Genomic DNA, 11,597 nt, shown 5'->3' with positions numbered 1-11,597 from the left:
TCATAGACATTTATTAGTGAAACTTGTGTGTATTAATGTTGGTTAAAAATATTTCATGAATTTGAAGATTTTTATTGATCATTTTTATGTGTACGTGTGTTTTGTTATTGTTAATTTTATTGTAATGCTTTAATTTCGGTAATTAGCAAAATTTCGTAGTTTTTGCGTAATTTTGAAAAATTAGAAAAATTTATCGTAGCTGGAAAAAGAGCAGAAGTTTCTGTGATTCAATTGATAAAACGAGACATGAATCAGCGTTTGGAAGAAAAACGTTGCTTCGTGCAGCGTTTTGCTTTTTCTTAAAAAAAACTAAATTAAAACGTTTCTTTAAGTAGAGTTTACTTAGCGTTTAAAAAATTGTCTTTAAATGTATTTTTAACTTCCGTTTAGGGTGAAAACGAACTTTCGTCTTGCGTATTAGCATTTTATAAAATATAAAAAAATCGGGGGACGAACTATTATGTAGCGTTTTAGATTATTTTAAAAATCAAAACTGAAGGTGAGCGTCTTTTTAAGTAGCTTTTTGTAGTTTAAACATTAAAAATATGCAAAACGCTTAGCAAAGTGGTGTTTTCATGATTGAAAAAAATGTACCAAAGTCTAGACGATAACATTTGGGGTCATTTTTGTCAGAATTGATATTTTGTACCGTGATTTTCCTTAAATGACCCGAATTAAAGTTGTATTTGGTTACCAAGTCGATAAGGGGGAGATTGGTTGTTTGGAAAGTGTATATGAGGGAGGGAGGGAGGGAGATAGATAGAGAAAGACGAGGGATGTTGTTCCAAGTAGGAGGACAAGGAAGCCGACCAACCTTCTTTGAAATGGCAGCTGCTCAACAGCTTCCTTCCAGTCTCCGTGCTGCTCTCACCTACTCCCTTGGTGTACGCTACCCCCCCCCCCCCTTTTTCCATTTTCCCCTTAATTGTGATTTTTTGATTTTCTAATTCATATTCATTAATTCAATTGAATTCTAGGTTTTGGCTTTGAGAAGACCCTTTCTCCATAAGCTTCTAGACTATGAAGATGAATTCTTTGCTCTTCTTACTCTTCTTCTTGAAACCCATAGTCTTAGAAATACAGGTCTCTCCCTCTCTCTCTCTCTCAAGCTTATATGCTTGTTTTCTGTGCATTCAAGATAAGGATTTTCTACTTTATAATTCACATGTTTTCATCCTTACTTCTAACTCACTTAGTGTTACCCATCAGTTTCGCCTTATTTTATTACTTTCCTGCAAACTAGCTTATGTACCTAATTCATTCATTTTGCACAATGGTTTGTCTAAATTTTGATTTAAACGCAAACAAATTTTATGTCAGTACCCAGCTGCTTACAAACAACTTACTGCTGTAAGTTAATGTAATCAAGTCCATATGGAATTGGAAGAGCTTCAATTGTTTAGTTTTTCATTTGATATATGTGTGTCTGTGTATGCGCATGCCCTGTGTGCAAGTTTAATTGAATGAAGAGAGCACCTTTCAATTTTTAAAGCTTTCTTGTACTTAAATGGTGTTATCTTTCTTCCTTTTTTTATCTTCAAATTATTTTTTCAGATAAGAAAAGGTGTTCATATTTTTCTGCCTTGTCCTTGTTCAGATGCTTGTTTTTCAGAATCTTTATATGGTTTGCGAAGGAGAGCAGTTAATGTGAAACTGAAGAATGTTAATTCAGAAGCAGGTGAGCAGATCCAGCAGTCAAGTCTGGAGAAACGTCAAAAAGTTCTTTCAGTTGCATTTCTGGTAGGAAATTTTTCTTCTAGCTGAACTCCCCATCCCAATAGCAGCAGGAAATGCAATAATGTTAATGCTATTAAATGCGTATCTAGTCTTTAAACTCATTATCTTTTGTTGCAATTTTCTTAAGTTAGATGTATTTTTGAGCTGCAATGGGTCACCCATAATTTGAACAAACGTATGTAACATGATACATTTGTGTAAATTCAATTGTTTATACAAGTACTTCTTTAGATTGCAGACAAAGTGCTTACTGCTTCAATGAAATATTTAAACGTGTATTGCCCCTTTAATTATGACATTACACTACTGTACTGTATAATGTTAATATGGTATATCTTAATCTCTATTTTTATTGATCATACTAGACCCCTTTAATTATGACATTACACTACTGTACTATATAATGGTAATTTGGTATACCTTAATCTCTATTTTTATTGATCATACTAGATCTTTCATGTATGTGGCTTAGCATGTCATGAATTTTTAGATATCCAAAAAAAAATGATTATATAATATGCCACTGTTCGAATTCTCTAATCTCATTTTGCCTACTTTTCCAGAGAAAATTTATATCAAGAGTTTAGACATTCAATAATTCTTGTAGTAGTTAAGTACAGTATGTAATTTCTTAAAGTTTCCTATAAACTTTGAGAACAGTGCCATCCAAACAAGAATCACAGAGAAGCATGTTTCTGCCATAGATGTATTATTTTCATATTGATAAAGGCAACCTGTCGTCATATTGGATTTGAGAAAATGTGTGACGGCTGAAGTTGTGCTTCTCTTAGGTTCACAAAATTTTGATGTGTAGGAGCAGAGATACATTCTTATATATTTGTATGAGATATGAGCATAGATACTTATATCTATCTATACAATCTATTAACTTGAAGGCTTTTGGAGTCCAAATATATGTGGGAGGCCTGCCTGGGACTACCTTTTTTAATTGAGTTTCACCATTCAAATGGGTCATAGGCAGTTGAATTTTGGAGCACGTGATTGTTTTGCTGGGTAGATATAATTTTTGACATGCCCTTAAAGTAAGTGGACAACTTAGTCTCACCAAATGGGCATATTGGAGACTTATAGACTTGATATTTGTACTTGTGTTTCTTCTTCCATTCTTGTGATCCTTTCACTAAATGGAGGAGGTAAATGTATTGTAATGTTATATTTATGTAGGTTGTGCTACCATACTTCAAGTCAAAGTTGTACACAATCTATAACAAAGAAAGAGAAGCTGCACTTCAAGCAAGTTTATGGGGTCATGTTGATGACAGATTAAATGAAAATGACTATTCTGGTGGAGATGATCAGTCTTTTGCTTCAAGCAGTCCTTCACATAGGGGAGAATCAGCTAGAACAACTTTGGCAAAGAGAATTAAAAAGATCATTGGTGTCTGTTATCCATGGATACATGCTGGAAATGAAGGTACATGCTTTTAAGTCATACACATATTGTTTGCATAGATATGTTTCTTATGTCCCTTCATTGTGAGGAAGGGAGACAGTAAATCTGAATTCATATTATGGATTAGGCATCTACCTGATGCAGAATTTTTTGGGGGAGCTATCAATCTATATATTCTGCTGAGGTTATTATTATTATTATTTTTGTTTTCTTCAATTCATGTAGTTGAGAGCCTTTAAAAGCTTCTGTATCGATGTCTTCTATGAAGTGGAGTTTTAACTCTGTTTTGTGGGTATTATGTCGAAGGGTCCAACTTTTTTGTTTTACTAAAGAGTGTGTGTTTTTTTCTTCTTTTATTTGGCAGACTCATTATATGTTCTCTCTTTGAATATATAGTGTGATTATCTTCCACTTTGCTAGTAGAAATTATATAATTACACTGGTTTGCCCTTGATTCACGAACTTAGATTTACAAGCTAAGACTGTGCATGTATGGACTACGAATGAATTTGACCTTGTACTTGGTAAATAATTTTGAATTGTTTATGTTATATGTAATCGTTTTCTTATAATGTAGATTTATTGTGGTAATTATATTTCTTGACTAGACTTAAAATCTTATTTTTTCTTAATAATTACATTGTAATATCAGTTAACTTTTTTAATTTCATGAGACAAATAACTTCAATGATGAAATTTGGAGATTAGATAAAACTTTTAAATAGAATGTTGTCTTTTTTAAGAAAGTAACTATGTTTTCCCTTAGATAAAACATTAATATATTTCATAAATTTGCATACTGGTTGCAGACTTAAATACAAGTTGAGCAAATTGTAAATATTGAAAAAGTGTACTGCTCCGTGAATTAAGTTTCTAATTAACAAAGGACGTCTGTAAAGTCAGTTTGTATGAGTTTTATCGTCTGTAGAGATGGATACATATTTAGGATTTAAGTGAGGAGCTTTGTCTTTGCGTTTTCACTTTCAAAATATATTTTTTTATAATTGTTACACGTCTTTTCATGATTAATATGCATAATAAATCCATGATCCTGCAAATATTTGTATAATATTGAGTATCTGATATGATTCAGTCCTAATAGTAGCCCAGGTTTTTCCAACCGAATACATCAATCATAATTTGTAGATAGGCCCTGAAAATTGATGATCTGTTAGTATATTTATCTTTTACTGTATGCCTACTGTGTGATAAGCAATACTAAAACGAGAAACTGCACTAGAACTGTTGGGCAATGTTTATACTTATATAGTTTATTTATAAAATCGCAGGACTAGCTTTTGCATATCAGCTATTATATCTATTGGATGCTACTGGGTTTTATTCCCCAGGATTACATGCACTTGGGGTTCATGTTTGTCGAGCTACAGGACAGGAGCTGGTATCAACCTAGAACACTCTTTTTTTGATAAGTCTGTTTCATTAATATTAGTATGTTTATGACTATTCGCTATTTTTAGTCAAATATGTTTCTCTATACACAAATTATATTAGAATTTGTTGGTCTAGTTGGTGCCTGATCTATTACACATATTTCCCTATCATCTTGTTATTCTGAGATTCATCATTTTCCTACGTCATGCTAGATGGACACTTCTTCACGAATTTCTAGGATAAGAAGCCGTGAGCGAGAAAGACTTCGTGGTCCTCCTTGGTTGAAGGTACTAAAGTCTGGCCATTTGTTGATGTCTATATCTTTGGTGCTTTCTAAGATTGATATCTGATTTGCTTCTTTATGTGGGATATGATTGTTCGGTGGCCCCCTAATACTCTTGTTAACACTTAACAGTTAACACAGCGTTCCTGTTATTCTAGTGCTATATATATTAAGTACTTTCATTATATTTCCGAAAATGCAGCTTATACTTCAATGTTTCCATCTGAAGGCAAACACACACACACATTATCTGCCAACTTGTTATAGTTTCTGTATTCTGTGATTCATGAATAATTGCTGATATTAGTACTAATTTTTCCAAATCTTCATAATGTACTCTTGCTCTTTTTTTTTCTTAATTTGTTTTCTTTTAATTGCTAAATGTTTAATTTATGTCACTCCACTTTAGGTGATTAATACTTTTTTAGAGTGTATAGTTTGCCGAATAATTTGTACTGCATTTTTTTTAGCCGCAAGGAAATTATGAAAAGTAGAATAATATGAAAGTGAATTCAGAAATGATTTTTGTTTTTAAAGATATCCTCTGGACTGCGGGGATACTAGTACATTAATCTAATTGTGAAAATATGTAACAATGAATTTCAGCTGTATGAAATTTATGATATAATAGATGTCTGAGGAAATGAACCCCTTACAATATTAATATCATCAATTCTTAGTTGCGTGTATAGATGTATATTAAAAAACCTTGAAATATTTCATTTTTAATTGGTGCTCAGGAGTCCCAGCAGGGACAAGTAAATTATAATTTGAAATCTGCATGATGGCATGAGGACAATTTCATTATTAAAGAAATAGTTGTTCCTTCTGTGATTAATATGCAAAGAACCAATAAATACTCCATCTACTCAATAATATACGAGAGTTTGACTTTTGAACTGTCATATTAAAACAAATTCAGATCAATAAACATTCAATTTTACTGAAGTAAGATTATAATAAACTACATAACTGATAGGTATAAGATTTACAAACTTTATAAGTTTAAATGCTTTGAATTGACTTTATAGAGTTGAACATTATTGTCGTATTCAATAATTTTCCAAGCTACGATTTTTTGATGAAAGAATAATGTGTTTTAGCCAGAAAGAGAGTACTTACATAGTAACTGTTGGATTGTGGAATATTGGTGAACGTTGCTGAATGTAGGATAGTAAACAAGATCGATCTTGCTCTAGTGACTGATCGTAACCTAAAGAGCAGGCATTATTAGTCCACCTTTGATTTATATTTGAACATATCAAACATCGAGGTGATAAAAGCATTTGAGCCAAATGGTCTTGCAAGCATTTAGTTTTCCCGTAAAATATTGTACAATCAGGTGTACTCATCTTGCATTAGAATTTCTTGGTAGATGGAGTTTGATGTTAGACAGTTATCTTTTATTATTTAGTTTATGCTCAATAAGTTGTTCTGTAACAGTGTCCACAGCTGACTCACAATTTATCTCAGACCCTGTCTTCTTTTCATGCTATGTGTGCGGTCTTGCACAAAGAATTGGGAGCTCATGTACTAACTTCTAACTAGTGCCTGTAGTTGATTTGCAAAGATTCTATTTTTATATATTATTTGTTTAAGTATTTATTTTGAATATGCTCTATGCTCACATGTTTTGAATATGCTCTATGCTCACATATTTTGAATATGCTCTATGCTCACACTGTATTTGGTTTGTTTTCAGACATTACAAGGAGCATTACTCACTTGTTCATATGCAGTTCTAGATTATGCCCAAACTGGTTTAATTGCTGCCGTATTCTTCTTTAAAGTAAGTATGTTACACCTTTTATAGGATTCTTCAGCTAAAGTATAGATTGTTTCAGATAGTACAAATGCAATTAGAGCTGTAAACGAACCGAGCTGTTCGTTAAGCTCGTCCGGTTCGTTCGAGTTCGAGCTCGATAAGCTTGTCCGATAAGCTTATCGAACTCGAGTTCGAACAACATTTCTTGTCCGATAATCTTAACGAACCGAACCGAACTTTTAAGATGTTCGACTCGAGTTCAGTTCGTGTTCGGTTCGAGTTCGGTTCGTTCGTTAAGCTCGAGTTCGGTTCATAAAAATAGTATATTTATAATACTATATGTATAAATAATATATATATTATTAGTAATATATATTGAATATATTTTATAATTATTTCAATTAAATATTTTATTTATAAAAAAAATATATAATTAATAGTTTGATATAATTTTTTACTTAAAATAATATTTAAAATTATTTTTTTAAAAAAATACAAATGATATTCGCGAACAGTTCGTGTTCGTTCGTGTTCGGTTCGGTTCGATATGTTCGCGAACAGTTCGTGTTCGGTTCGAATATTACCGAACTCGAGTTCGGACAAGAAATTTTGTCCGATAAGCTTATCGAACAGTGTTCGGTTCGTTAAGATTTTGTCCGAGTTCGTTAAAAGTTCGTCCGAGTTCGATTCGTTTACAGCTCTAAATGCAATGTTGTGCCATTGAGACAATATCCCTAGTGCAGCTTCCTAATGTTCTGATTTAGATATTGACTATATCTTCCTTGATAGATGTAGACCTGACAAGGACCCTACCCAAAAAAAATTTCTTTTAGGGGCAAATATTCCTTACATTACTGAACAATATATTTCCTGAGAACTCAATTTGTTTTATCCTTCTGTTAATTTTTACATACGTATATTGACATGTATGAATGACATCAGGATCATGCCTGTACATGCAACTCATTTTTCTGTAAATTACCAACAGATGATGGAATGGTGGTATCAATCTGCTGAGGAACGAATGTCAGCTCCTACAGTGTATCCTCCACCTCCACCTCCTCCACCCCCAAAGGTTGCAAAAGAGGGTATCCCGCTACCAGCTGATAAAGCAGTATGCCCTTTGTGTTCACAGAAGCGAGCAAATCCCTCAGTTGTTTCAGTATCAGGGTTCGTCTTTTGCTATACTTGCGTTTTTAAGTATGTCTCGCAGGTAAAACATCTGCTCTTCAGTGGTTATCAAGTGCTATATATTATGGTTATTAGAACTATTCACCGTCTCATAAAAAGAACCAGGATACTTGCTGCTTAAAAAGTGTATTTGCACAAATTTGAAATAATTGCAAAATTTTAGCTTTATTAACTTTCTACCTCCCACAAAATAGAAAATGAGAAACTTTGCAATTTCAAAATCTCTTCAAGCGGAATAATTTGTGTACTGTACTCACCATTCGCAGTGTATAGTTTGGTTACACACTTTCTAGATAAGTTTGCAAGCAGGTGCATCGGGGATCCTTGTCGTGTGATTCATGTTCAAGTTACCTTTTGCTTGTCCATTCCTTTCTTAGCATATTTTAAGGTTTCTTAGCACATGGTACTTTGTTTTTAAATACATGGTTAAATTTTTTTGGATAAATTATATAAATGTTTGGATTATTTTTGGCAGATGGTAATGAAGGCATAATCTGTTCATGAGTTGAAAAGATAGTCAGTAATAAGTTTCAGCATATGTCAGTTCTGACTTATGTAACCTATAGCTATTATGGTTCTTGTTGAGCCGGTGGCAGACCCAACTTTTATTATGCTGCGTCGCTCTTGAACCCATGGATAATTATTTAAGTTTGAAGTACAGCATCCAGTAAAACAAAATCAAATTGTTTTTTTTTGGTATGTTGTATATCAGTCACATAATGGAGGTCCTGATTGGAACTGATTTTTTAAAATTTTAAATTGTAGTACAATTGTTATTTCATTGTCAGGCCTTAAATTGTATAGTGAAATTAATCCACAGACAAAACAAATTTATTTGTTAAACCATTCCTTTGCTAATAAGTATATCTGTGTCTTACCAAATACATACCTGTGACATAATTCGGCTACCCTTGCTGCTGCAGTACGAACGGTGCCCAGTTACGTTAATGCCTGCGACCGTGGATCACATAAGGAGGCTCTTTCAGGACGTCTAATAAGTCCTCTTTGAGGATGGATAGTTTCTTTGACAAATTCTTTGTACTAAAGTCATGGTTCACCTCAGTCAGAGGAGATACAATGGAGCGTAATATATACTGGATGCAGACCCAAAGAAGAATGTTTTGCATTGCTGATAAAAGGAAATCATAATTCAGGTTTACTTCTGAATTGTTGTAATGCCTTGTTGCTTGTGGTCAGGTATATATATGCCACAATTATTTGCTGATGGGTTAACTTGATATCATATTGGTACAACTCCAAGTGAGTATCCGATGTTTAGACTGTATGCTCCAAGTGAGTATCCGATGTTTAGACTGTATGTTTCAGCATTAGTTAATGAGAATAAGAGGTGATATTTAGTTCGTGTGTAATGGTAATGCTTCATGTTTCATCTTTTCTTTACAGTAATTCCACCATCAAAATAAGACCATACAACTGTTGTACTAAGCTAAGATGTAACTGCAAGCGTCTTTTACACGGGGAACTTGTGAAGATAAAAAGTTTAGTAGAAACTATTTTATAAATCTGCAGTTTTTGAAATATTTGAATTGTGTATTTTATGTTTTTACCGAGCTGTTTTTATCACTTGCTTTGAGAACTGTAGCTCTTAATTCTTATTCATATATAATTCAACGAGTATGATGTTGTGTGTTAATGGCAAATCGAAATTTTAACTTTGAAAATTCTGTATAATTCATTGGAACTAGCGTATAACCTGTGTAACGACACTTTTAATATTTTATATTTTTTTAATATTTTGTTGATGGAATTCAAACTTTGAAGTTTTGAAGAAATTATTCATGAACTTTTGAAGAAATGATTTATCTATTAGAATATAAAATGGTCCTTTATATAATATAATATTAGTGGGGGTCTGGGTTCTCAAATTCTTGACTCGTACTCCGTTTAAGCTGATTTCCAGTTGGTGCCAACCGTTTGGGTAATTATAAAATTAAGGTTATTAGGCGCTTACTGTTAAACCTCTTCCCCTTTAAAGTAATTGGGTTGGGATAAAAAAAATTATTTTAGTGAGTTTATTATTTTATCCCTCTTTAAAGTAATTGGGCCGGGATCAAAAAAAATATTATTTTAGTAAGTTTATTATTTTATCGGGAGTAAAAATATATTGTGTCCATTATATTGGGACCGGAAAAAAATATTATTTTAACGAGATTATTACTTTATCGATTATTACTTTCTCAAAGTTTAACTGTATGTGGGGAAAATTAAAATGTACAAGTTAGCCTACCTTTTTTTGTTAAACAAATAAATAATTTTCGTTAAATACAAACTTAACAGAATTGAGACAAACCCCCCAAGATACAATCAAGTTTGAAAAATAAATAACATACTAAATTTAATTAATAAATAACATACTAAACACAATTAGCTGTTTTGTTTCATGATCGTTTAATAAATAGAATTTAAAAATTCTTGAAGTTAAAAACGAAATTAATGATATTCCAAGCAATCTGAACTGCACCAATATCCCTGAAAGTAGCAACATCGTAATTGATTTTATCAAATAAAAAAACCATTGATTGCTAAATGCATTAAATTTTTACTCCGTGTAGTAATCAGTAATTACAAGTTTGACATTCACTTGTGCAAATAAATGTCATTCACTTGTATTCCATGCAAATGAATGCATTTAACATATATTAAGTGATTCTCTAAATGCAATAAATATTCAATTTAATAGTCAAACTCCCTTTTTCATTTTTTCAAATAAAATGATTGAAAAAATTATTTTTCTCATAAACGAGTATACTGAATAAATTAAAAGGTATTATCTTAAATTGCTTTGTATGTCATTCTTAAGTGGCGATCGTGTATGTATTAATTTTTAAGAGTCGTTAATTTTTTTTACATTCAGAAAGACTTCAGATTTCACCAATACTTTTTAATGTTTCATGGTTCATCATATGAAATAGATTAAAAAAATCCTAACAAAATTTCAATTGATCCAAAAATAATTTTGCAATTACAATTTTTTTAATTGATCATTAAGTGAATAATACAATTTTTGTTATAAAATAATATGACATATGTACACAATTTATTAATAATTAAACCATCTCTTATCCAATTTCAAAGTTATACTTTACTGAAATGATCATACAAGAATTTGTCCACTTAAAATTTAATCTGAATATATTCGAGTTGAGTTTAACAATAATGTAAATTTTATATTATTTAGGCGTTAAACTGTGATGAATTAGAAACTATCTTTGTTTTGAGTTCTCGTTTAATAATAAAAAATAAACACAATTAAATGTTTACTATGAAATAAATATTTTATAATTGAACCAAATTAAAAATATATTTCATTGGAAAGTATATTTAATATACTTCAATAAATAATTTTTGGTTTTTGTAAATAATATAAGAGTGGTGGTTAATCATTGGTAAAAGAAAATAGTTAATTTTACCATTAAAAAAATATGATAATTAAAAGGGATAAAAAAATACGAAGGAAGTTTACTTCAAAAAAGTACGAGAAAAGCAGATAAATCGAAACACATAAAAGAAGTACTCCCTTCGTCCCTTATTAGTTGTCACATTTTTATTTTTATCGGTAAATTTTGATTTATAAAAAAACTTTACAAATAATGTTTCTAATTATTCAATCAAAATATAATAAATATATGCAAAAATCAAAGCGTCATATTAAAACAAAAATTTTCAGTTGAAATTAAAGAATTTTATCTACCCAAGATAGTTCAATTTTTTTACATACTTTCTCTTTTTTATAAGTATATATTTTTACTTTCTATAAATATTTTTTTCTATAATTTTATTCCGATTACAAACAT

General features: G+C 31.2%; 1 protein-coding gene across 2 annotated transcripts; it reads left to right on the top strand.

The window, feature by feature from the left end:
• Nucleotides 1-696: 696 nt before the first annotated feature.
• On the top strand, nt 697-9,152 carry LOC141700875 (peroxisome biogenesis protein 12). 2 transcript variants are annotated; one of them, XM_074504551.1, is made up of 9 exons: nt 697-884; nt 978-1,083; nt 1,598-1,740; nt 2,923-3,172; nt 4,441-4,550; nt 4,756-4,830; nt 6,529-6,615; nt 7,580-7,761; nt 8,706-9,152. In XM_074504551.1, exons 1-9 carry the CDS (start codon nt 735-737, stop codon nt 8,728-8,730), a joined length of 1,128 nt encoding a protein of 375 aa, XP_074360652.1. In that variant the 5' UTR covers nt 697-734; the 3' UTR covers nt 8,731-9,152. The 2 variants fall into 2 exon arrangements, with proteins under 2 accessions (XP_074360652.1, XP_074360651.1); XM_074504550.1 differs by having other exon boundaries at nt 699-884; nt 7,580-7,804.
• The last annotated feature ends 2,445 nt before the right edge of the window (nt 9,153-11,597 follow it).

This window comes from Apium graveolens, unplaced genomic scaffold, assembly GCF_009905375.1.
Source record: "Apium graveolens cultivar Ventura unplaced genomic scaffold, ASM990537v1 ctg3017, whole genome shotgun sequence".
Lineage (NCBI taxonomy): Eukaryota > Viridiplantae > Streptophyta > Magnoliopsida > Apiales > Apiaceae > Apium > Apium graveolens.
Note: the sequence above shows the minus strand (reverse complement) of the source record. Positions and strands in the feature narration are given on the sequence as shown.

Coding starts and splice junctions, on each gene's coding strand:
- LOC141700875 (XM_074504550.1), top strand. CDS start 735: ATGAGGGAGGGAGGGAGGGAGATAGATAGAGAAAGACGAGGGATGTTG. Junction 4,831..6,528: donor GTGGTCCTCCTTGGTTGAAG/GTACTAAAGTCT, acceptor GTTTGTTTTCAG/ACATTACAAGGAGCATTACT. Junction 7,805..8,705: donor TTTTTAAGTATGTCTCGCAG/GTAAAACATCTG, acceptor TTGCTGCTGCAG/TACGAACGGTGCCCAGTTAC.